The 27,500-nt window shown below is 44.0% G+C and overlaps 2 protein-coding genes across 2 annotated transcripts in view; one reads left to right on the forward strand and one right to left on the reverse strand.

The window, feature by feature from the left end:
- LOC121557944 overlaps positions 1 to 8,860 on the forward strand; it is a 31,817-nt gene extending 22,957 nt beyond the window's left edge. Inside the window, exons 6-9 of the mRNA XM_041871395.2 lie at positions 2,719 to 2,857; positions 5,089 to 5,222; positions 7,316 to 8,093; positions 8,418 to 8,860. Of these exons, the coding sequence (XP_041727329.2) occupies positions 2,719 to 2,857; positions 5,089 to 5,222; positions 7,316 to 8,093; positions 8,418 to 8,500 (1,134 nt within the window). The 3' untranslated portion in view covers positions 8,501 to 8,860. The remainder of the gene's footprint in view (positions 1 to 2,718; positions 2,858 to 5,088; positions 5,223 to 7,315; positions 8,094 to 8,417) is intronic.
- An 18,615-nt stretch (positions 8,861 to 27,475) lies between these two features.
- The window catches only part of bicdl2 (BICD family like cargo adaptor 2), a 40,988-nt gene continuing 40,963 nt past the window's right edge, over positions 27,476 to 27,500 (reverse strand). The window contains exon 10 of the mRNA XM_041871398.2: positions 27,476 to 27,500. This exon is cut by the window's right edge and continues 509 nt beyond it. The gene's annotated coding sequence lies outside the window, so the exon portion shown is untranslated.

Below are 27,500 nucleotides of genomic sequence, written 5' to 3' on the forward strand. Positions count from 1 at the left end.
GAGACCACAACATCGCACAGCAACACAATACCACGGTGAGACCACAACATCACACAGCAACACAATACCACGGTGAGACCACAACATCACAATACCACGGTGAGACCACAACATCACAATACCACGGTGAGACCACAACGTCGCACAGCAACACAATACCACGGTGAGACCACAACATCGCACAGCAACACAATACCACGGTGAGACCACAACATCACACAGCAACACAATACCACGGTGAGACCACAACATCACACAGCAACACAATACCACGGTGAGACCACAACATCACACAGCAACACAATACCACGGTGAGACCACAACATCACACAGCAACACAATACCACGGTGAGACCACAACATCACACAGCAACACAATACCACGGTGAGACCACAACATCACACAGCAACACAATACCACGGTGAGACCACAACATCACACAGCAACACAATACCACGGTGAGACCACAACGTCGCACAGCAACACAATACCACGGTGAGACCACAACATCACACAGCAACACAATACCACGGTGAGACCACAACATCGCACAGCAACACAATACCACGGTGAGACCACAACATCGCACAGCAACACAATACCACGGTGAGACCACAACGTCGCACAGCAACACAATACCACGGTGAGACCACAACATCACAATACCACGGTGAGACCACAACATCGCACAGCAACACAATACCACGGTGAGACCACAACATCACAATACCACGGTGAGACCACAACGTCGCACAGCAACACAATACCACGGTGAGACCACAACATCACACAGCAACACAATACCACGGTGAGACCACAACATCACACAGCAACACAATACCACAGTGAGACCACAACATCGCACAGCAACACAATACCACGGTGAGACCACAACATCACACAGCAACACAATACCACGGTGAGACCACAACATCACAATACCACGGTGAGACCACAACACACACAGCAACACAATACCACGGTGAGACCACAACATCACACAGCAACACAATACCACGGTGAGACCACAACATCACAATACCACGGTGAGACCACAACATCGCACAGCAACACAATACCACGGTGAGACCACAACATCACACAGCAACACAATACCACGGTGAGACCACAACATCACAATACCACGGTGAGACCACAACATCACAATACCACGGTGAGACCACAACGTCGCACAGCAACACAATACCACGGGTGAGACCACAACATCGCACAGCAACACAATACCACGGTGAGACCACAACATCACACAGCAACACAATACCACGGTGAGACCACAACATCACACAGCAACACAATACCACGGTGAGACCACAACATCACACAGCAACACAATACCACGGTGAGACCACAACATCACACAGCAACACAATACCACGGTGAGACCACAACATCACACAGCAACACAATACCACGGTGAGACCACAACATCACACAGCAACACAATACCACGGTGAGACCACAACATCACACAGCAACACAATACCACGGTGAGACCACAACGTCGCACAGCAACACAATACCACGGTGAGACCACAACATCACAATACCACGGTGAGACCACAACATCGCACAGCAACACAATACCACGGTGAGACCACAACATCGCACAGCAACACAATACCACGGTGAGACCACAACGTCGCACAGCAACACAATACCACGGTGAGACCACAACATCACAATACCACGGTGAGACCACAACATCGCACAGCAACACAATACCACGGTGAGACCACAACATCACAATACCACGGTGAGACCACAACGTCGCACAGCAACACAATACCACGGTGAGACCACAACATCACACAGCAACACAATACCACGGTGAGACCACAACATCACACAGCAACACAATACCACAGTGAGACCACAACATCGCACAGCAACACAATACCACGGTGAGACCACAACATCGCACAGCAACACAATACCACGGTGAGACCACAACGTCGCACAGCAACACAATACCACGGTGAGACCACAACATCACACAGCAACACAATACCACGGTGAGACCACAACATCGCACAGCAACACAATACCACGGTGAGACCACAACACACACAGCAACACAATACCACGGTGAGACCACAACACACACAGCAACACAATACCACGGTGAGACCACAACATCGCACAGCAACACAATACCACGGTGAGACCACAACATCGCACAGCAACACAATACCACGGTGAGACCACAACGTCGCACAGCAACACAATACCACGGTGAGACCACAACGTCGCACAGCAACACAATACCACAGTGAGACCACAACATCACACAGCAACACAATACCACGGTGAGACCACAACATCACACAGCAACACAATACCATGGTGAGACCACAACATCACACAGCAACACAATACCACGGTGAGACCACAACATCGCACAGCAACACAATACCACGGTGAGACCACAACGTCGCACAGCAACACAATACCACGGTGAGACCACAACGTCGCACAGCAACACAATACCACAGTGAGACCACAACATCACACAGCAACACAATACCACGGTGAGACCACAACATCACACAGCAACACAATACCACGGTGAGACCACAACATCACACAGCAACACAATACCACGGTGAGACCACAACACACACACACACACACACACACACCCCAAAATCATGCAAAATGAAGTGTTTTCAACAGGGTCCTTGTTGATGTGTGTGTAGGTTCTATCAGACGTTGAGTCGGGCTCAAAGAGAGAGTTCTCCCTCCTCCCTCCAGACCACACCTACTGCATCTTGGCCTCAGCCAATCACTACAGCCTACGCCGTCACATGACTGGTGAGAGGTGTGTCAAACTGCCAGGTACACACTCACACACAGCCCACCTCTACACACACACACACACACACACAGCCCACCTCTACACACACACACACACAGTTCAGTTCTCATTGTAATTCATTGTAAATCTCATTGTAATTCAGTTTAGTCACATGATTTCTCAATTTGCAGTACGTTTGCCAGTCGGTTGTGCTGCCAGACTTATTTGCCATTCCTTTTGCCTCATCCCTCTCAACCAAACCATTTTTCAATTCCTCATCAATCCACTGGGGATTTAACAGTTTTTACAGTCATTTTCTTAATGGGTGCATGCTTATTAGTAATTGGAATAAGCAATTTCATAAATGTGTAAAGTGCAGCGTCTGGTTGCTCCTCATTACACACCACAGACCAACTAATATTCTTTACATCAACAACGTATGAATCATGTTGGTCCTCTGTAGCTCAGCTGGTAGAGCACGGCGCTTGTAACGCCAGGGTAGTGGGTTCGATCTCCGGGACCACCCATACACAAAAAAAAAATATGTATGCACGCATGACTAAGTCGCTTTGGATAAAAGCGTCTGCTAAATGGCATATTATTATTATATATTGTAATCACTACATCTGATGGATTTGGATACTGCTCTAAAGCAAATTTCTGTAGCATTAGTAAAGATGTGATCAATACATGTTGATGATTTCATTGCTATGCTGTTTGTAACTGCCCTGGTAGGTTGACTGATTGTCACGATCGTCATATTGAACAGACCAAGGCGCAGCGTGATGAACGAACATACTTTAATTAGTTAAAGTGTAAACACAATACAAAAACAAGAAACGACTCGTGAAGTCCACGGTAACAATGACCGAACACGGAACAAGAACCCACAAACACAAAGGGAAAATAGACAGTATAAATATGGCTCCCAATCAGAGACAACCAACGACAGCTGACACTCGTTGCCTCTGATTGGGAGTCACTCTAGCCAACATAGAAATAAACACAACAGAATTACCAACATAGAAATAAACACAAAGAATGAACACACCCTGGCTCAACATATAGAGTCCCAGAGCCAGGGTGTGACACTGATAACCTGAACCAGGTGGTAGGCACTAGTTACAGTTTGAAGCGTTCTCTTGAGTGGGCAGCTTGATGAAAGCCAGTCAATATTTAAATCACCCAGAAAATATACCTCTCTGTTGATATCACATACATTATCAAGCATTTCACACATGTTATCCAGATACTGACTGTTAGCACTTGGTGGTCTTTAGCAGCTTCCCACCAGAATGGGCTTTAGGTGAGGCAGATGAACCAGTAGCCATATTACTTCAACAGTATTTAACATGAGATCCTCTCTAAGCTTTACAGGAATGTGGTTCTGAATATAAACAGCCACACCTCCACCTTTGGCATTTCTGTATTTTCTGTAGATGTTATAACCTTGTATTGCTACCACTGTATCATCAAAGGAATTATCTAAGTGAGTTTCAGAGATCGTCAGAATATGAATGTAATCTGTTACTAGCAAATTATTGATTTCATGAACATTGTTTCTTAAGCTACATATGTTAAAGTGGGCTATTTGTAACACTTTTCTGTGATGCTTGATTGTTTTTCTTGCTTTACTGGGAAGCTTAGCAGAGGTAGACATACTCAGGTTATTTATGTTAGTGCACGGTGAGCTGCACACAGTGGACTTCCTGCTAGGGCACACCACCTCAGTGCTAACAGTATAACTCTGGTTCATAGGCATTTGATTACTGCATACAATAGCTGTAGGATCAGCAGAGGCATTCCTGGCAGTAAGAGGGACATAAATTAGGTTACTGACATTGTGTCTGCCAACGCCCCTGGGATAATCTACATTTGCTGAAGCATTATAACAACACAGCGACACAATGGTAGGGATTAACTGAGCTGGGCTTGGGTCATTGATAAGTCATTGTCTCAAAGCAGCCATATAATGCTGTGAAAGGATCCAGGAACCCAAATTATTTGGGTGGATCCCATCCTCCTTATAAAATGAGTTTTGTTTCCAGAAGGAATCAAAATTGTCAATAAATGTTACACCCACAGAGCTGCAATATTCTCGTAGCCTGTTATGGAAGCTAAAAGTCTGCTGAACCTTTCAATGCCACGATTTAGGGAGGGTAGTTTCAGATTGATCAAACTGTTTAAGACTGAAAAGAGCTTCATTAGATTAAACTGTTTCCTTCCTTCTGTGCGTGCGCGCGTGTGTGTGTGTGTGTGTGTGTGTGTCCAGGTCAGCCAAGCCTGGTGGCCGTGACTGTGGGCGTGACTGTGGGCGTTCTGCTCCTGCTGCTGGCTGTTCTGATTTGTCTGATCGCTGTGAGACGCTACTTCCTGAGGAGCACAGACCCCCCTCCCACAGCTCTGGTACCTACCTGCTAAACCTTAATAATAATATCTGTGTCTGTATGCAACAAGATCTCATTGTTTCACATCGAAATTTGACGTACTATGGACAAAAGTCCATTTCTTAGGACTGCAGGTTTTGAGGGTTCGACAGTTAACAGTTTAGGTATTCATGCCAACTGGTTAAGATTAGGGCTAAGGTTTGAGATAGTGTTAAAAAAATATATACATTGAGGGAAAAAAGTATTTGATTCCCTGCTGATTTTTTACGTTTGCCCACTGACAAAGACATGATCAGTCTATATTTTTAATAGTAGGTTTATTTGAACAGTTAGAGACAGAATAACAACAAAAAAATCCAGAAAAACGCATGTCAAAAAATGTTATAATTTGATTTGCATTTTAATGAGGGAAATAAGTATTTGACCCCTCTGCAAAACATGACTTAGTACATGGTGGCAAAACCCTTGTTGGCAATCACAGAGCTCAGACGTTTCTTGTAGTTGGCCACCAGGTTTGCACTCATCTCAGGAGGGATTTTGTCCCACTTCTCTTTGCTGATCTTCTCCAAGTCATTAACGTTTCGAGCCTGACGTTTGGCAACTCGAACCTTCAGCTCCCTCCACAGATTTTCTATGGGATTAAGGTCTGGAGACTGGCTAGGCCACTCCAGGACCTTAATGTTCTTCTTCTTGAGCCACTCCTTTGTTGCCTTGGCCGTGTGTTTTGGGTCACTGTCATGCTGGAATATCCATCCACGACCCATTTTCAATGCCCTGGCTGAGGGAAGGAGGTTCTCAAGATTTGACGGTACATGGCCCCGTCCATCGTCCCTTTGATGCGGTGAAGTTGTCCTGTCCCCTTAGCAGAAAAACACCCCCAAAGCATAATGTTTCCACCTCCATGTTTGACAGTGGGGATGGTGTTCTTGGGGTCATAGGCAGCATTCCTCCTCCTCCAAACACGGCGAGTTGAGTTGATGCCAAAGAGCTCGATTTTGGTCTCATCTGACCACAACACTTTCACCCAGTTCTCCTCTGAATCATTCAGATATTCATTGGCAAACTTCAGACGGGCAGTATATGTGCTTTCTTGAGCAGGGGGACCTTGCGGGCGCTGCAGGATTTCAGTCCTTCACGGCGTAGTGTGTTACCAATTGTTTTCTTGGTGACTATGGTCCCAGCTGCCTTGAGATCATTGACAAGATCCTCCCGTGTAGTTCTGGGCTGATTCCTCACCGTTCTCCTGATCATTGCAACTCCACGAGGTGAGATCTTGCATGGAGCCCCAGGCCGAGGGAGATTGACAGTTCTTTTGTGTTTCTTCCATTTGCGAATAATTGCACCAACTGTTGTCACCTTCTCACCAAGCTGCTTGGCGATGGTCTTGTAGCCCATTCCAGCCTTGTTTAGGTCTACAATCTTGTCCCTGACATCCTTGGAGAGCTCTTTGGTCTTGGCCATGGTGGAGAGTTTGGAATCTGATTGATTGATTGCTTCTGTGGACAGGTGTCTTTTATACAGGTAACAAGCTGAGATTAGGAGCACTCCCTTTAAGAGTGTGCTCCTAATCTCAGCTCGTTACCTGTATAAAAGACACCTGGGAGACAGAAATCTTTCTGATTGAGAGGGGGTCAAATACTTATTTCCCTCATTAAAAATGCAAATCAATTTATAACATTTTTGACATGCGTTTTTCTGGATTTTGATGTTGTTATTCTGTCTCTCACTGTTCCAATAAACCTACCATTAAAATTATGTCAGTGGGCAAACGTACAAAATCAGCAGGGGATCAAATACTTTTTTCCCTCACTGTATATATACACATGTTTACATCAAGTAGTCTAGTGGCCTCAAGTTGTCAATGGTGATGGCTTAATGGAGTAAGCTGCTGCCTATGGCTCTGAGGTTTGTGGGTTTGATTCCAGTGCTAATCAGTCTTGCTTCATTTTTTGGGTGAGCGCAAAATCAGCGGTCAGTTTTCAATGTTTGGGGGACCTGGACAAACGTCTAATATTGAAGTCCACATTTAGTGATCTCCCTGGTGTGTGCATGCATGTTTGTGTGTTAACTCTGTCTCGGTGTGTTTGTATGTGTGTGTTTGTGTGTGTGCAGGGTTTGTGTGTGCGTTCAGCAGGGTGCGTGATGACTCCGGAGAAGGTGGGGTGTGTCCCAGTGATGTGGGTAGAGCCAGAGAGCTGTGGGACTGCCCCCTCTGGTTACCAGGATTACCTGCTGAGAGCCGTCGTTACATTTCACCTTGACGACCGCCTGGAGACAGATACCCTCCTACCACATTCAGATATAGGAACCCCTCGAACAGTCACCCTACTGACCCTGTCTCCCTCCTCTCCCTCCTCTCCCTCCTCTCCCCCCCGCTCTGACTATAGTCTGGCCTGGGACAGTGTATCCAGCCAGAGCGACACAGGGACACACACAGACAGAACTACTAACATAACTACAGACATAACTATGGACATAACTACTGACAGAACTATGGACATAACTACTGACAGAACTAGAGACAGAACTATGGACATAACTACTAACATAACTACAGACAGAACTACTAACAGAACTACTAACATAACTACAGACAGAACTATGGACATAACTACTGACATAACTACAGACAGAACTATGGACATAACTACTGACAGAACTACAGACAGAACTACTAACATAACTACAGACAGAACTATGGACAGAACTACTGACATAACTACTAACATAACTACTAACATAACTACTGACATAACTACAGACAGAACTATGGACAGAACTACAGACAGAACTATGGACAGAACTACAGACAGATGGGACAGCAGGTCCCAGCAGTCTCCGGATAGACAATCTGACTGTAAGCTGTATTCTCCTGAGTTAGAGGTCAGGGGTCAGGGGTTGTGGTTAAAGGTTAAAGGTCAGGGGTTGGGTTTAGAGGTTACAGGTCAGGGGTTGGGTTTAGAGGTTACAGGTCAGGGGTTGGGTTTAGAGGTTACAGGTCAGGGGTTGGGTTTAGAGGTTACAGGTCAGGGGTTGGGTTTAGAGGTTACAGGTCAGGGGTTGGGTTTAGAGGTTACAGGTCAGGGGTTGGGTTTAGAGGTTACAGGTCAGGGGTTGGGTTTAGAGGTTACAGGTCAGGGGTTGGGTTTAGAGGTTACAGGTCAGGGGTTGGGTTTAGAGGTTACAGGTCAGGGGTTGGGTTTAGAGGTTACAGGTCAGGGGTTGGGTTTAGAGGTGCATTCTCCTGGAGCCAGTCTCTGCTCCTTCAGTGAATATGAACCTCGCCCTGACCTCTAACCAGGGGTAAGGATGGCTACTTGTGTTTCTGCTGCATATATTCATTGTTATAGTATTTACCTGTTTATTTTGAGTTTATTGTTTTTAGTTCTGCCTGTCTTTCCCACCAAGGACCAATTGGTGTTGGAGCCGAACTCTTACCTTTATGTTTGATTAATATTTTCTAGGCTTTTTCAGAACTTTTACTTTGGAATGAGCACGGTAACCCCTGTCCCTGGTCAGACGTGTTGACCCCTCAGGGGGGGACTGAGGACGCACTTCACCCTCAGGGGTGAACACACCCGAACCTCAGGGGGGGTCGAGGAGGTAATGTTGTAGATGTTGTATAGGTGCAGCTGTAGAACCTTTTGAGGATCTGAGGACCCATGCCAAATCTTTTCAGTCTCCTGAGGGGGAATAGGCTTTGTCGTGCCCTCTTCACGACTGTCTTGGTCTGTTTGGACCATGATAGTTTGTTGGTGATGTGGACACCAAGGAACTTGAAGCTCTCAACCTGTTCCACTACAGCCCCGTCGATGAGAATAGTCCACAATCATCTCCTTTTTCTTGATCACGTTGAGGGATAGGTTGTTATCCTGGCACCAGACGGCCAGGTCTCTGACCTCCTCCTTATAGGATGTCTCATCGTTGTCAGTGATCAGGCCTACCACTGTTGTGTCGTCGGCAAACTTAATGATGGTGTTGGAGTCGTGCCTGGCCATGCAGTCATGAGTGAACAGGGAGTACAGGAGGAGACTGAGCACGCACCCCTGAGGAGCCCCCGTGTTGAGGATCAGCGTGGCAGATGTGTTGTTACCTACCCTTACCACCTGGGGGCGGCCCGTCAGGAAGTCCAGGATCCATTTGCAGAGGGAGGTGTTTAGTCCCAGGATCCTTAGCTTAGTGATGAGCTTTGAGGGCACTATGGTGTTGAACGCTGAGCTGTAGTCAATGAATAGCATTCTCACGTAGGTGTTCCTCTTGTCCAGGTGGGAAAGGGCAGTGTGGAGTGCAATAGAGATTGCATCATCTGTGGATCTGTTGGGGCGGTATGCAAATTTTGTGGGTCTAGGGTTTCTGGGATAATGGTGTTGATGTGAGCGATGACCAGCATTTCAAAGCACTTCATGGCTACAGACATGAGTGCTACGGGTCGGTAGTCATTTAGGCAGGTTATCTTAGTGCTCTTGGGCACAGGGACTATGGTGGTCTGCTTGAAACATGTTGGTATTACAGACTCAGTCAGGGACATGTTGAAAATGTCAGTGAAGACACTTGCCAGTTGGTCAGCATATGCTCGGAGTACACGTCCTGGTGATCTGAGTGTTGACCTGCTACAAAGTCTTACTCACATCGGCTACGGAGAGCGTGATCACGTAGTCATCCGGAACAGCTGATGCTCTCATGCATGCTTCAGTGTTGCTTGCCTCGAAGCGAGCATAGAAGTGATTTAGCTCGTCTGGTAGGCTTGTGTCACTGGTCAGCTTGCGGCTGTGCTTCCCTTTGTTGTCTGTAATCGTTTTCAAGCCCTGCCACATTCGATGAGTGTCGGAGCCGGTGTAGTACGATTCAATCTTAGTCCTGTATTGACTCTTTGCCTGTTTGATGGTTCGTCGGAGGGCATAGCGGGATTTCTTATAAGCGTCCGGGTTAGAGTCCTGCTCCTTGAAAGCGGCAGCTCTACACTTTAGCTCAGTGCGGATGTTGCCTGTAATCCATGGCTTCTGGTTGGGGTATGTACGTACGGTCACTGTGGGGACGACGTCATCGATGCACTTATTGATGAAACCAGTGACTAATGTGGTGTACTCCTCAATGCTATCTGAAGAATCCCGGAACATATTCCAGTCTGTGCTAGCAAAACAGTCCTGTAGCTGAGCATCTGCGTCGTCTGACCACTTCCTTATTAACCGAGTCACTGGTGCTTCCTGCTTTAGTTTTTGCTTATAAGCAGGACTCAGGAGGATAGAGTTATGGTCAGATTTGCCAAATTGAGGGTGAGGGAGAGCTTTGTACGCGTCTCTGTGTGTGGAGTAAAGGTGGTCTAGAGTTTTTTTTCCTCTGGTTGCACATTTAACATGCTGGTAGAAATTAGGTAAAATGGATTTAAGTTTCCCTGCATTAAAGTCCCCGGTCACTAGGAGCGCTGCCTCTGGATGAGCGTTTTCCTGTTTACTTATGGCCTTATCCAGCCCGTTGAGTGCGGTCTTAGTGCCAGCATCGGTTTGTGGTGGTAAATAGACAGCTACGAAAAATATAGATGAAAACTCTCTTGGTAAATAGTGTGGTCTACAGCTTATCATGAGATACTCTACCTCAAGCGAGCAAAACCTCAAGACTTTCTTAGTATTAGATTTAATGCATCAGCTGTTGTTTACAAATATACACAGACCGCCACCCCTTGTCTTACCAGAGTCAGCCGTTCTATCCTGCCGATGTAGCGTATAGCCCGCTAGCTCTATGTTGTCCATGTCGTCGTTCAGCCACGACTCGGTGAAACATAAGATATTACAATTTTTAATGTCCCGTTGGTAGGATAACCTTGATTTTAGGTCGTCTAATTTATTTTATTTAAATTTTTATATTTTTTCTTCTTCTTTTTTTTTTTTAGGGGGTATTATTTTTATTTATTTTTTATTTATATTTCTGAAACTTCCATCAATGTAATTGTCTGCATCACTTCCAATCCCCCATATGTTTTTTTTCTCTCGCAAATATATATATATATATATATATATATATATATATATATACATACATATAAATACATATACATACACATATACATACACATATACAAAAAATATCCTTTAAAAAAATATATTCCCCTTTATTACCTTCCAACCCCACCACTCCTTCCCTAATTGGAGTAAACTAATTAACAACAATGCTTAGGCCTCTACTTCCAGCTTATACATACTATATACATTTTATGGACACAGTCAATTTTACAATGATTCTATTTTGTTTGTTTTTACTCCTGAAACTTCCTCTACTCTCAACCTCTCCGATCATTTTCATGATGTCCATCCAGTTTGCTTCTATATGCCATATCTTTCTAACTGTGCTCTTTGATCAGTCCCTACACCCAAACGAGGGCATTCCGTTCATCCATCTCTGGCCTGCTGGCCCCCCTACCTCTGCGGAAGCACAGTTCCCGCTCAGCCCAGTCAAAACTGTTCGCTGCTCTGGCACCCCAATGGTGGAACAAGCTCCCTCACGACGCCAGGACAGCGGAGTCACTCACCACCTTCCGGAGACACTTGAAACCCCACCTCTTTAAGGAATACCTGGGATAGGATAAAGTAATCCTTCTCCCCCCCCCCCCCCCCACCCCAAAGAAAGAAAAAAACATATTGTAAAGTGGTTATCCCACTGTCTATAAGGTGAATGCACCAATTTGTAAGTCGCTCTGGATAAGAGCGTCTGCTAAATGACGTAAATGTAATGTAAATGTAAAAGTTCTCAACCTATAACCTATATACTTATTATGGACACAGTATGCTTTACATTAGTTATCTTGTTGTTATTAGTTGTTGTTAGTTGCTATTAGTCCCATCCTTCAGCTCCATTCAATACCTCCCATCTATCTCTTAACACCATCCATATAGGATTTCTATTTGCCATATATTTTTCAACTGTACTGTGATGTTTTACAAAAGTTCTGAACCTTTCTATTCTCATTGTTTCTACAGATTGTAAATGGAAAATAAACATTTTTGCTAAAAGTATTATTATATTATTGATCGATTGACTATGACTTTTCAGATCACCCAGTAGTGCTATCTGCAGGGTTAGCTCCAGGTAAATATTGCAATCCTTTAGCCATTCCTGGACCTGTGTCCAAAAACAAGCTACAAATGGACAGAACCAAAACAAAAGATCTAATGATTCCGTCTCTTCGCAGCTAAATCTGCAGAGCTGGGAAGATTGTATCCCCCATATAAATAACATTCTATTGATAGCAAGAATTTTGTATAATAATTTAAATTGAAAAATTCTAAGTTTTGAATCTGGCGTCGTTTTGCGTGTCAGTTCATAAACACTATGCCATGGAATCGGTACGTCAAAAATATCTTCCCAACTATTTTGCAATCTATATGGGACAGCTGTCAATCATTTGGTCCTTAAATGAAACCGGTATACTTTTTTATTTATCACAATTTTCTTTAACCAATTATGTTCTTTAATGCAAGGCCGACAGACAATTTCCTTACTTTTTCCCCCTTCCACTTTCCTCTTCCATTTTTGCGGTAATGCTGCAATTATTTGGATGTATTTTTGGGTAGAGCAGACATTTCCATATGTTTTTGTTAGCCCCATGTTCGACATAACTCCACCAGTCCTACCTATGATATCATTTACGAAGATTATACTTTTTTTTTAAACATTTTGTCAAAAAATGTATATGTTTTTCTTATCAATTTGTATATTTGTTGCATTATTTGATCTGTCGTTTCTGGAGGATTACATTGAAATTGCAACCAACTTTCTATGGCTTGTTTTAGAAATAGTGATATTTGGGAGATGATTTCATTTTTAAATAACTGAAAGTGAGAGGTTGTAATCTGAATAAAGGGAAAAAGGCCATTCTTGAACATTGGGTGAGACAATCTTACTAATTTGCTAGAGAACCAATTCGGATTTAAGTATCACTTTTGTATGACTGAAGCTTTTAGTGAATGCTTTAATATTTAATCATTTCTATCCTCCAAATTCATATTGTCACGGATTCTGCCGAGGCTGCACCTCCTCCTTGCTCGGGCAGGCTTCGGCGTTCGTCGTCCCCGGAGTACTAGCTGCTGCCGATCGATGTTTTCGGTGTCTGTCTAGTTTTGTCTGTATTGTTTACACCTGTTCCCCATTATGTTTGATTGTTGCCCTATAATTACCCCTGTCTCTCATCGGGATCTTGTGTGTGATTGTTTCCCTTCACGTATGTCATTTGTGAGCGGGTATTTCCCTCCCTGTGTGGAGTTATTCTGTGTTCGTATCCGATTAAAGTATGTTTCCGAGAGTTCTGTGTCCTGCGCCTGACTTCTTCAACCGCATCTCACTGACAGTCGTGACAGAATCACACACCATCAACATGGAGTCAGCAGGAACCGACCGGATCACTGGAGGAGCGCGTTTTACAACAGGCAGCTATGCTTCAGGATCTTGGTGCCGCCATGGAAGGGGTGATGAACACCTTGAGACGATGGGAGAGAGGAGGTTTGCCCACACCTCCTCCAACGATACCACCACCATCGGCCACTCCTATCGTTTCACATCTGGAGTCCAGTGGGATTCGGCTCTCGCTCCCGAGGGCTTATGATGGCACCGCAGCCGGGTGCCAGGGTTTCCTGCTCCAAGTGGAACTTTACCTGGCAACCATCCACCCGGCACCCTCGGGATACGAGAGTGTGTCCGCCCTCATCTCCTGTCTGTCCGGCAAGGCGCTGGAGTGGGCCAACGCCGAGTGGGGAGGAATAGACGCCGCTACTGTGAACTATGCGGAGTTCACCCGCCGCTTCAGGGCGGTGTTCGATCATCCCCCGGAGGGGAAGCGGCGGGTGAGCGTCTATTCCACCTCAGACAGGGGAAGATGAGCGTGCAGGAATTCGCACTGGACTTCCGGACTCTGGCTGCCAATTCGGGAGGGAATGAGAGGGCCCTCATCGATCACTACAGGTGCAGCTTAAGAGAGGACGTTCGTCGAGAGTTGGCCTGCAGGGACACCAACCTAAGCTTCAATCAGCTGGTGGACATGTCGATTCGCCTGGATACCCTGTTGGCTACCCGCGGACGTCCGGAGTTGGGGCCGTCCATTCCATCCCCCAGCACTTCCGAGCCGAGCCCTATGGAGCTCGGAGGTGCTGGTAGTAGGGAGGCCAGGAGAGAGGCTGTCCCCTGCACCAACTGTGGCCGCCGAGGACACACGGCGGTTCGGTGCTGGGGAGGGTCTCCTCGGAATCGAGGCAGCAGGCAACGCACTGATGAGTCATTCCAGGTGAGTAAGGCCCCAACTCACCCAGAGCTCTCTGTTGTTCATATGTGTATTCAAGTTGTGTTTCCAGAGGTTTCTTCTTACTCCCAGCATAAGGCGCTAGTCGATTCAGGCGCTGCTGGGAATTTTATCGATCGCCATTTCTCTTATAAGTTAGGAATCCCAATATTACCAGTCGATGTGCCCTTCCCTATCCATGCCCTAGATAGCCGGCCTTTGGGGTCGGGATTGATTAGGGAGGTCACAGCGCCACTTAAGATGAAGACGCAGAAGGGTCATGAGGAGACTATACAGTTGTATTTAATTGACTCTCCTGCGTTTCCTGTGGTGTTGGGGCTTCCCTGGTTAACATCTCATGACCCCAACATTTCATGGCAACAGAGGGCTCTCAAGGGATGGTCTGATCAGTGTGTGGGGCGGTGTGTAGGTGTTTCCGTAGGGGCAACGACGGTGGAAAGTCCGAACCAAATGCCCACAATGCACATTCCTCCTGAGTATGCCGATTTGGCACGCGCCTTCTGTAAGAAGAAGGCGACTCAATTACCACCTCATCGACAGGGGGATTGTGCGATAGACCTCCAGGTTGGCGGTGCGCTCCCTCGTAGCCATGTGTATCCTCTGTCTCAGGAGGAGACTGCTGCTATGGAGACATACGTCACCGAATCCTTGAGACAGGGATACATACAGCCGTCCACTTCCCCTGCGTCCTCGAGTTTCTTTTTTGTGATGGGGGTTTACGCCCGTGTATTGATTACCGTGGTCTCAATCAGATTACTATTAAATACAGCTATCCTCTCCCTCTGATTGCTAGTATGACGGAGTCATTACACGGGGCGCGATTCTTCACAAAATTGGATCTCAGGAGCGCTTACAACCTGGTGCGCATTCGGGAAGGAGATGAGTGGAAGACAGCATTCAGTACCACCTCGGTTCACTATGAGTACCTCGTCATGCCATACGGTTTAATGAATGCTCCTTCAGTCTTCCAATCATTTGTGGACAAGATTTTCCGGGATTTGCATGGACCGGGTAGTGGTGTATATTGATGACATTCTAATATACTCCGCTACACGTACCGAGCATGTGTCCCTGGTACGTCGGGTGCTGGGTAGACTGTTGGAGCATGACCTGTATGTGAAGGCGGAGAAATGTCTGTTTTTCCAGGAGTCCATCTCCTTCCTGGGACACCGGTTGTCTACGTCAGGGGTGGAGATGGAGATTGACCGCGTTTCAGCCGTGCGTAATTGGCAGACTCCCACTATGGTTAAGGAGGTGCAGCGTTTTTTGGGTTTTGCCAATTACTACCGGAGGTTTATCCGGGGTTTTGGACAGGTAGCAGCTCCCATCACCTCCCTGCTAAAGGGGAGCCGGTGCGTTTGCAGTGGTCGGCTGAGGCGGACAGGGCGTTTAGTCAGTTGAAGGACCTGTTCACCTCGGCTCCGGTGCTGGCACATCCGGATCCCTCTTTGGCGTTCCAAGTTGAGGTGGATGCGTCCGAGGCGGGGATCGGTGCTATACTGTCTCAGCGCTCGGGCACGCCTCCAAAACTCCGCCCCTGTGCTTTCTATTCCAAGAAGCTCAGTCCGGCGGAACGCAATTATGATGTGGGGGACAGGGAGCTGCTAGCGGTGGTCCAAGCCCTGAAGGTGTGGAGACATTGGCTTGAGGGGGCTAACCACCCTTTTCTCATTCTGACTGACCATCGTAACCTGGAGTACATCCGGGCAGCTAGGAGACTGAACCCTCGTCAGGCTAGGTGGGCCATGTTTCTTGCCCGGTTTGTATTTAAGATCACTTATATCCCAGGGTCACAGAACGTTAAGGCAGACGCCCTGTCCCGACGATATGACACAGAGGAGAGGTCCATTGAGCCCACTCCCATACTTCCCGGAGTCTTGTCTAGTGGCACCGGTGGTGTGGGAGGTCGACGCGGATATCGAGCGGGCGTTACGTACCGACCCTACTCCCCCAGAATGTCCAGAGGGGCGGAGGTACGTGCCGTTCGAGGTCCGTGACCGACTGATATATTGGGCTCACACGTCACCCTCCTCTGGTCATCCTGGTATTGGTCGGACGGTGCACTCTCTTAGCGGGAAGTACTGGTGGCCCACCTTAGCCAGGGACGTGAGGGTTTACGTTTCTTCCTGCTCGGTGTGCGCCCAGTGTAAGGCGCCTAGACACCTGCCCAGAGGGAAGTTACAACCTCTACCCGTTCCACAACGGCCGTTGTCTCACCTGTCGGTGGATTTTGTCACGGACCTTCCCCCCTCCCAGGGGAATACCACGATCTTGGTCGTTGTGGATCAGTTTTCTAAGGCCTGCCGTCTCATTCCTATGCCAGGTCTTCCTACAGCCCTACAAACGGCCGAAGCCCTGTTTCCTCACGTTTTCCGGCACTACTACCTGAGGATATATTGTCTGATCGGGGTCCCCAGTTCCCCTCTAGAATCTGGAGGGCGTTTATGGAACGTCTGGGGGTCTCGATTAGCCTTACCTCGGGTTTTCACCCCGAGAGTAATGGGCAGGTGGAGAGAGTAAACCAGGATGTGGGTAGGTTTCTGAGGTCCTATTGCCAGGACCGGCAGGAGGAGTGGTCGGGATATATCCCCTGGGCAGAGATAGCCCAAAACTCACTCCGCCACTCCTCCACTAATCTTACGCCTTTTCAGTGTGTGCTGGGTTATCAGCCGGTCCTGGCACCCTGGCATCAGAGCCAGATCGAAGCCCCTGCGGTGGATGAGTGGTTTCGGCGCTCGGAGATAACATGGAACGCTACGCATGTCCATCTGCAGCGGGCTATCAGGCGGCAAAAGGCGAGCGCCGATCGCCACCACAGTGAGGCTCCGGTGTATGCACCGGGAGATCGGGTCTGGCTCTTGACCCGAAACCTGCCCCTTCGCCTGCCCTGCCGGAACTGATTTTTTCCGACATAACATAGGTACAGCAAATCCCCTTACAGTGGGGAAAAAAAGTATTTAGTCAGCCACCAATTGTGCAAGTTATCCCACTTAAAAAGATGAGAGAGGCCTGTAATTTTCATCATAGGTACACGTCAACTATGACAGACAAAATGAGATTTTTTTTTCTCCAGAAAATCACATTTTAGGATTTTTAATGAATTTATTTGCAAATTATGGTGGAAAATAAGTATTTGGTCACCTACAAACAAGCAAGATTTCTGGCTCTCACAGACCTGTTACTTCTTCTTTAAGAGGCTCCTCTGTCCTCGACTCATTACCTGTATTAATGGCACCTGTTTGAACTTGTTATCAGTATAAAAGCCACCTGTCCACAACCTCAAACAGTCACACTCCAAACTCCACTATGGCCAAGACCAAAGAGCTGTCAAAGGACACCAGAAACAAAATTGTAGACCTGCACCAGGCTGGGAAGACTGAATCTGCAATAGGTAAGCAGCTTGGTTTGAAGAAATCAACTGTGGGAGCAATTATTAGGAAATGGAAGACATACAAGACCACTAATAATCTCCCTCGATCTGGGGCTCCACGCAAGATCTCACCCCGTGGCGTCAAAATGATCACAAGAACGGTGAGCAAAAATCCCAGAACCACACGGGGGACCTAGTGAATGACCTGCAGAGAGCTGGGACCAAAGTAACAAAGCCTACCATCAGTAACACACTACGCCGCCAGGGACTCAAATCCTGCAGTGCCAGACGTGTCCCCCTGCTTAAGCCAGTACATGTCCAGGCCCGTCTGAAGTTTGCTAGAGTGCATTTGGATGATCCAGAAGAGGATTGGGAGAATGTCATATGGTCAGATGAAACCAAAATATAACTTTTTGGTAAAAACTCAACTCGTCATGTTTGGAGGACAAAGAATGCTGAGTTGCATCCAAAGAACACCATACCTACTGTGAAGCATGGGGGTGGAAACATCATGCTTTGGGGCTGTTTTTCTGCAAAGGGACCAGGACGACTGATCCGTGTAAAGGAAAGAATGAATTGGGCCATGTATCGTGAGATTTTGAGTGAAAACCTCCTTCCATCAGCAAGGGCATTGAAGATGAAACGTGGCTGTGTCTTTCAGCATGACAATGATCCCAAACACACCGCCCGGGCAACGAAGGAGTGGCTTCGTAAGAAGCATTTCAAGGTCCTGGAGTGGCCTAGCCAGTCTCCAGATCTCAACCCCATAGAAAATCTTTGGAGGGAGTTGAAATTCTGTGTTGCCCAGCGACAGCCCCAAAACATCACTGCTCTAGAGGAGATCTGCATGGAGGAATGGGCCAAAATACCAGCAACAGTGTGTGAAATCCTTGTGAAGACTTACAGAAAACGTTTGACCTGTGTCATTGCCAACAAAGGGTATATAACAAAGTATTGAGAAACTTTTGTTATTGACCAAATACTTATTTTCCACCATAATTTGCAAATAAATTCATAAAAAATCCTACAATGTGATTTTCTGGGTTTTTTTTTGTCATTTTGTCTGTCATTTTTTTAAATTATTTTTTTGGGTCATTTAGCAGACGCTCTTATCCAGAGCGACTTACAGGAGCAATTAGGGTTGAGTGCCTTGCTCAAGGGCACATCGACAGATTTTTCACCTAGTCAGCTCGGGGATTAGAACCAGCGACCTTTCGGTTACTGGCACAACGCTCTTACCCACTAAGCTACCTGCCGCCCTGTCATAGTTGACGTATACCTATGATGAAAATTACAGGCCTCTCTCATCTTTTTAAGTGGGAGAACTTGCACAATTGGTGGCTGACTAAATACTTTTTTTCCCCACTGTAAGGGGATTTGCTGTACCTATGTTATGTCGGAAAAAATCAGTTCCAAATTCCTCTGTCCTAGTTAAAAACAAGTTATCATCCAATAGGCTTTGATTAAATTTCCAATATCCTCGCCCACGTGGAAATTCAGTAAGAGTAATGTATATGCCAATTATATGATGGTCCGACCATCAACACTTTTGAAAGTTTTGGTGCCAACAAGAATTACAAAAGAAAGAAGTCAAGATGAGCTTGATTGAGTCTCGGCCATGTATGTCTCACTAGATCAGGATATTTAAGCCTCCATATATCTACTAGTTCTAATGTATCCATGACATTCACCATTTCCTTAAGAGCATGAGGGTGATAATTTGTAGTGTGATATCCTTTACGGTCCATTGAGCTATTTAAAACGGTATTATAATCTCCCACCATAATAATAGAGTCTTGAATTGCTTGCAGGGTTGATCATTTATTATATATATTGTCAAAGAAGTGTGGATCATCATTATTTGGTCCGTAAAGGTTAATGAGCCATATCTGTTTATGGTCCAATAACATATTTAAAGTAATCCATCTACCTTGCGTATCTGTTTGGACAATTTGCACATTCGGATCGAAATTACTGTTAATTAATATCATCACCCCTTTTGAATTTCTTTGCCCATGGGGGAAGTATATTTCGCCCCCCCATTCCTTTTCCACGCAACTTCATCTAGAATTGTTGAATGAGTTTCCTGTAAACAATAGATACAGTGGGGAAAAAAAGTATTTAGTCAGCCACCAATTGTGCAAGTTCTCCCACTTAAAAAGATGAGAGAGGCCTGTAATTTTCATCATAGGTACACGTCAACTATGACAGACAAAATGAGATTTTTTTTCTCCAGAAAATCACATTGTAGGATTTTTTATGAATTTATTTGCAAATTATGGTGGAAAATAAGTATTTGGTCAATAACAAAAGTTTCTCAATACTTTGTTATATACCCTTTGTTGGCAATGACACAGGTCAAACGTTTTCTGTAAGTCTTCACAAGGTTTTCACACACTGTTGCTGGTATTTTGGCCCATTCCTCCATGCAGATCTCCTCTAGAGCAGTGATGTTTTGGGGCTGTCGCTGGGCAACACGGACTTTCAACTCCCTCCAAAGATTTTCTATGGGGTTGAGATCTGGAGACTGGCTAGGCCACTCCAGGACCTTGAAATGCTTCTTACGAAGCCACTCCTTCGTTTCCCGGGCGGTGTGTTTGGGATCATTGTCATGCTGAAAGACCCAGCCACGTTTCATCTTCAATGCCCTTGCTGATGGAAGGAGGTTTTCACTCAAAATCTCACGATACATGGCCCAATTCATTCTTTCCTTTACATGGATCAGTCGTCCTGGTCCCTTTGCAGAAAAACAGTCCCAAAGCATGATGTTTCCACCCCCATGCTTCACAGTAGGTATGGTGTTCTTTGGATGCAACTCAGCATTCTTTGTCCTCCAAACACGACGAGTTGAGTTTTTACCAAAAAGTTATATTTTGGTTTCATCTGACCATATGACATTCTCCCAATCCTCTTCTGGATCATCCAAATGCACTCTAGCAAACTTCAGACGGGCCTGGACATGTACTGGCTTAAGCAGGGGGACACGTCTGGCACTGCAGGATTTGAGTCCCTGGTGGCGTAGTGTGTTACTGATGGTAGGCTTTGTTACTTTGGTCCCAGCTCTCTGCAGGTCATTCACTAGGTCCCCCGTGTGGTTCTGGGATTTTGCTCACCGTTCTTGTGATCATTTTGACCCCACGGGGTGAGATCTTGCGTAGAGCCCCAGATCGAGGGAGATTATCAGTGGTCTTGTATGTCTTCCATTTCCTAATAATTGCTCCCACAGTTGATTTCTTCAAACCAAGCTGCTTACCTATTGCAGATTCAGTCTTCCCAGCCTGGTGCAGGTCTACAATTTTGTTTCAGGTGTCCTTTGACAGCTCTTTGGTCTTGGCCATAGTGGAGTTTGGAGTGTGACTGTTTGAGTTTGTGGACAGGTGGCTTTTATACTGATAACAAGTTCAAACAGGTGCCATTAATACAGGTAATGAGTCGAGGACAGAGGAGCCTCTTAAAGAAGAAGTTACAGGTCTGTGAGAGCCAGAAATCTTGCTTGTTTGTAGGTGACCAAATACTTATTTTCCACCATAATTTGCTAATAAATTCATTAAAAATCCTAAAATGTGATTTTCTGGAGAAAAAAAATTCTCATTTTGTCTGTCATAGTTGACGTGTACCTATGATGAAAATTACAGGCCTCTCTCATCTTTTTAAGTGGGAGAACTTGCACAAATGGTGGCTGACTAAATACTTTTTTTCCCCACTGTATTGTATTCCTTCTCTTTGAGCCATGTAAATATTGTTCTTCTTTTGTTATTATCAGCTAAGCCATTACAATTATAACTGGCTATACTTATTTCACCACACACCATAATGAGATACAAGTTTCAAATCTATTTATCATTATATATGTTTGCAAATTTACCAATAAAAAATACCTTAGAGATTGAGTGTCCATATAGCTGTACCATGATATTTGCATTGCTACTAAATAACCCTCCAATTGTTCTCCACTAATCCCCCCGCTAAATCCCCTCCCCATCCCAAGTTGGGCCGTCATCCCAGTGATCGGACCACCCCCGTCCCCCCGGATCCCTAGGCCCCTGAGAGGCCAGGACCCGTCCATCGAAAACAGCACACAGTGCCACCCACAAAACAGAAGCAGGTCAACCGCCAAAAGCATTTCCAATGCTCTCACCTCAATATATATATAGTTATTTAAAAATATATATCTATTCAAATATCTTACATATCTTATTTTCCATAATTATCAATTAATATGCATACTAATGTTGGCAGTTCATGCGTAGGATTGTTACCTATAACCCGGATTGCCATTGTATTACATTACATTTTTGACAAGCAATTATTATTTTAGCAAACAATTATTGTGGTTCATCCCATATTCTCCCTAACATCCTTACCCCCTTGCAACAGATGTGGGATAAACACACACGCACATACTCTAACACACTCAACCCCTTTCCTCCACAATCAACAATAAGATCAGATGCTCAACGGTTGTTACGTCCCAGAGCCCAACTCAAGAAAGGACCTGATTTACGAATGCATATACAGTTACAGCTCTTTGAGAAAGTATGCAAGATTGAGCATAAATTGACAACAATGTGAGATTTGATTAATCTATGTCAAGTCCTAGGTGATGGAGATCAGATCCACCCTCTTCACCTGAGACACAAACCTTAATCTTAGGTCGTCCAATTTATTTTCAAATGATTGAACATTGGCTAATAGGATTGATGGAAGAGGCAGTTTACTCGCTCGACATCGGATCCTTACAAGGCACCCCGACCTACGTCCACGATATCTCTGTCTCTTTCTTATGTGAATGACGGGGATTTGGGCCTTGTCGGGTGTCTGTAGAATATCCTTTGTGCCCGACTCGTTGAAGAAAAAATCTTAGTCCAATACGAGGTGAATAATCGCTGTCCTGATATCCAGAAGCTCTTTTGGTCATAAGAGATGGTGGCAGAAACATTATGTACAGAATAAATTACAAATAACACGAAAAAACACACATAATAGTACAATTGGTTAGAGGGCTGTAAAACGGCAGCCATCTTCTCCGGCACCAATCATTCCTGTCCTGCAGTAAAATGTACATGGAGTTGCATGGACTCACTCTGTGTGAAATAATAGGGGTTGGAATGATTTTTGAATGACTACACCTTTCTCTGTCCCCCATACGTACAACATCTGTTAGGTCCCTCAGTCAAGTATTGAATTTCAAGCACAGATTCAACTACAAAGACCAGGGAGCTTTTCGAAAGCCTCATAAAGAAGGGCAGTTATTGGTAGCTGGTTAACAATAACAAATCAGACATTGAATATCTCTTTAAGCATGGTCAAGTTAATAATTATCCTGTGGATGTTGTATTAAACCAGCCAGACACGTCAAAGATACAGTCGTCCTTCTGAACTGAGCTGCAGGAGAGGAATGAAACTGCTCAGGGATGTCACCATGGCGATTTAAAAACAGCGACAGAGTACAATGGCTGTGACGGCAGAAAACTGAGAATGGATCAACAACATTGTAGTGACTTCACAATAATAGTGAAAGGAAGAATACAAATATTCAGAATACAATTATTCCAAAACATGCATTTTGTATTGAACAAGGCACTAAATGAATACTGCAAAAAAAGTATTTTCAAGCATGGTGGTGGCTGCATCATGGTATGGGTATGCTTTGGTATCGGCAAATACTGGGGAGTTGTTTCAGGATAAAAAGAAATGTGATTGAGCTAAGTACAGGCAAGACCTTAGAGGAAAGCCTGCTTCAGTCTGCTTTCCACCAGACACTGGGAGAGGAATTCACTTTTCAGCAGGACAATAACCTGCAACACAAGGCCAAATATACACTGGAGTTGCTTACCAAGAAGATAGTGAATGTTCAAGTTACAGTTTTGACTTAAATCTGCTTAAAATGTATGGCAAGTTTTGATAATTGCTGTGTAGCCATGATCCACAACATCTTTACAGAGCTTGAAGCATTTTGAAAATAATAAATATTGCGCAATCCAGGTGTGCAAATCTCTTAGAGACTTACCCAGAAAGACTCACAGCTGTAATCCAGGTGTAGAGACTTACCCAGAAAGACTCACAGCTGTAATCCAGGTGTAGAGATTTACCCAGAAAGACTCACAGCTGTAATCGCTGCTAAAGGTGATCTAGCATGTAATGACTCAGGGAGCTGAATACTTATGCAACGACTATATTTTAATTATTACATCTTCCAATTTGACACTTCAGAGTATTTTGTGTAGATTGTTGACAAAAAAATTCCAATTAAATCTATTTTAATCCCACTTTGTAACAATAATATGTGAAGAAATCCAATAGGTCTGAATACTTTTGCAAGGCACTGTATATAAACAGTAGAACATTATAAATATACAAAGTAGAACATTACCAGGGAGCGGTATAGTATTGTAACGAGCCTGTAAGGCCACCAAAACGCGCACGTAGTTTGTTGACTAGCGTCTTTTTTTTATTTTTTAAATCTTCAACATAGGAATGTTACCAAAAAGAACTTAATGAAACTGGTTACAATTGACGGAGTCACCCATAATTCACCAAATGATATTTTGAAGGAGGAAACAAAGTACTTTAAGCATATGTTTTCTTTTCAGTCGCCTCCATCTCCTCTAACTGAAGCTAATTGTAGAGATTTTTTTTCTATTGATAATGTCAAATTAACAGCCACACAGAAAGACTCATGTGAAGGTGAAATTACAGAGGAGGAACTTCTGGATGCAATTAAAGACTTTAAGTCTGGGAAAACTCCAGGGTTGGATGGCATACCAGTCGAGGTTTACCAAACCTTTTTTGATATACTAAGAGGACCGTTATTAGCATGTTTTAACCACTCCTATGTAAATGGTAGATTATCTGACACTCAAGAAGAAGGTCTGATCTCATTATTACTGAAACAGGATACAAGTGGAAAATATAAAGATCCAGTCCATTTACAAAATTGGAGGCCCCTTACACTTCAGTGTTGTGATGCAAAAATCCTAGCAAAATGTATAGCGCATAGAATTAAAAAGGTATTGTCGGATATTATTCATTCTAATCAGACAGGTTTTTTACATGGAAGATACATTGGAGATAATATAAGGCAAGTATTGGAAACAATAGAACACTATGGAAAATATGGGAAACCAGGTCTGCTATTCATAGCAAACTTCGAAAAGGCATTTGATAAAGTTCGACTGGGGTTTATATGTAAATGCCTGGAGCATTTCAATTTTGGAGAATCTCTTATAAAATAGGTCAAAATCATATATAGTAACCCTAGGTGTAAAATAGTAAATAATGGCTATTTCTCAGAAAGTTTTAAACTGTCAAGAGGAGTGAAACAAGGTTGTCCACTATCGGCATATCTATTTATTGTGGTCATCGAGATGTTAGCTATTAAAATCAGATCCAATAATAATATCAGAGGATTAGAAATACAGGGCTTAAAAACAAAGGTGTCATTGTACGCTGATGATGGCCGGCAGGGATGTAGAGCATGGCGTTTGCAACGCCAGGGTTGTGGGTTCGATTCCCACGGGGGGGGGGCAGTATATAAAATAAAAATAATAATGTAAGTCGCTCTGGATAAGAGTGTCTGCTAAATGACTAAAATGTAAAATGTAAAATGTATGATTCATGTTTTCTTTTAAATACACAACTAGAATCCCTCCACAGCCTCATAGAGGATCTAGATACATTTTCTAACCTCTCTGGATTACAACCAAATTATGACAAATGTACTATATTACGTATTGGATCACTAAAAAATATAAATTTTACATTACCATGTAGTTTACCAATAAAATCGTCTGATGGTGATGTGGATATACTCGGAATACATATCCCAAAGTAAATAAATGATCTCACTTCAATACATTTTAATAGAAAGTTAGCAAAAATAGATAAGATCTTGCTACCATGGAAAGGAAAATACCTGTCAATTTGTGGAAAAATCACCCTGATTAACTCTTTAGTATTATCCCAGTTTACCTATTTGCTTATGGTCTTGCCTACGCCTAGCGAACAGTTTTTTAAATTATATGAGAAAAAAATATTCAATTTTATTTGGAACGGCAAGCCAGACAAAATTAAAAGGGCATATTTATATAATGAATATGAATTCAGAGGACAGAAATTATTAAATATTAAAGCATTCACTAAAAGCTTCAGTCATACAAAAGTTATACTTAAATCCGAACTGGTTCTCAAGCAAATTAGTAAGATTGTCTCACCCAATGTTCAAGAAAGGCCTTTTTCCCTTTATTCAGATTACAACAACTAATTTGCAGTTATTTGAAAAGGAAATAATCTCCCAAATATCACTATTTCTAAAACAAGCCATAGAAAGTTGGTTGCAATTTCAATTTAATCCTCCAGAAACGACAGAACAAATAATGCAACAAATATTGTGGTTAAATTCAAATATACTAATTGACAAAAAACCTTTATTTTTTGACAGAATGTTTAAAAAAGGTATAATCTTCGTAAATGATATCATCGGTAGGACTGGTGGAGTTATGTCGCACATGCAGCTAACAAAAACATATGGAAATGTCTGCTCTACCCAAAATTACAACCAAATAATTGCAGCCTTACCGCAAAAGTGGAAGCGGAAAGTGGAAGGGGGAGAAAGTAAGGAACTTGTCTGTCGGCCTTGCATTAAAGAACATAATTGGTTAAGGAAAACTGTGATAAATAAAAAAGTATATCAGTTTCACTTAAGGACCAAAGGATTGACAGCCGTCCCATATAGATTGCAAAATAGTTGGGAAGAGATCTTTGACGTACCGATCCCATGGCATAGTGTTTATGAACTGACACGCAAAACGACACCGGATTCAAAAATTAGAATCAATCAATTTAAATTATTATATAAGATTCTTGCTACCAATAGAATGTTATTTATATGGGGGATACAATCTTCCCAGCTCTGCAGGTTTTGCTGTGAAGAGACAGAATCATTAGATCATTTGTTTTGGTTCTGTCCATTTGTAGCTTGTTTTTGGACCCAGGTCCAGGAATGGCTAAAGGATTGCAATATTTACCTGGAGCTAACCTTGCAGATAGCATTACTGGGTGATCTGAAAAGTCATAGTCAATCAATCAATAATATAATAATACTTTTAGCAAAAATGTTTATATTTAATTCACAATCTGTAGAAGCAATGAGAATAGAAAGGTTCAGAACTTTTGTAAAACATCACAGTACAGTTCAAAAATATATGGCAAATAGAAATCCTATATGGATGGTGTTAAGAGATAGATGGGAGGTGTTGAATGGAGTTGAAGGATGGGACTAATAACAAATAACAACAAATAATAACAAGATAGCTAATAATGTAGGCATACTGTGTCCATAATAAGTATATAGGTTGTATGTTGGGAGCTTTTGGGAAGGAGCACAGTTAGAAAGATATGGCATATAGAAGCAAACCGGATGGACACCATGAAAATGATCGGAGAGGTTGAGAGTAGAAGAAGTTCAGGAGCAATAAAAAAATAAAAAAATAAATATATAATAGAATTATTGTAAAATTAACTCTGTCCATAAGGTGTAGATAGTAAGTATAGACCGGAAGTAGAGGCCTGGGCATTGTTGTTCACTAATTTACTCCAAGTAGGGAAAGGATGGCGGGGTTGAAAAGTAATAAAGGGGAGTTATA

The sequence above is a fragment of the Coregonus clupeaformis genome, unplaced genomic scaffold, assembly GCF_020615455.1.
Source record: "Coregonus clupeaformis isolate EN_2021a unplaced genomic scaffold, ASM2061545v1 scaf0324, whole genome shotgun sequence".
NCBI lineage: Eukaryota > Metazoa > Chordata > Actinopteri > Salmoniformes > Salmonidae > Coregonus > Coregonus clupeaformis.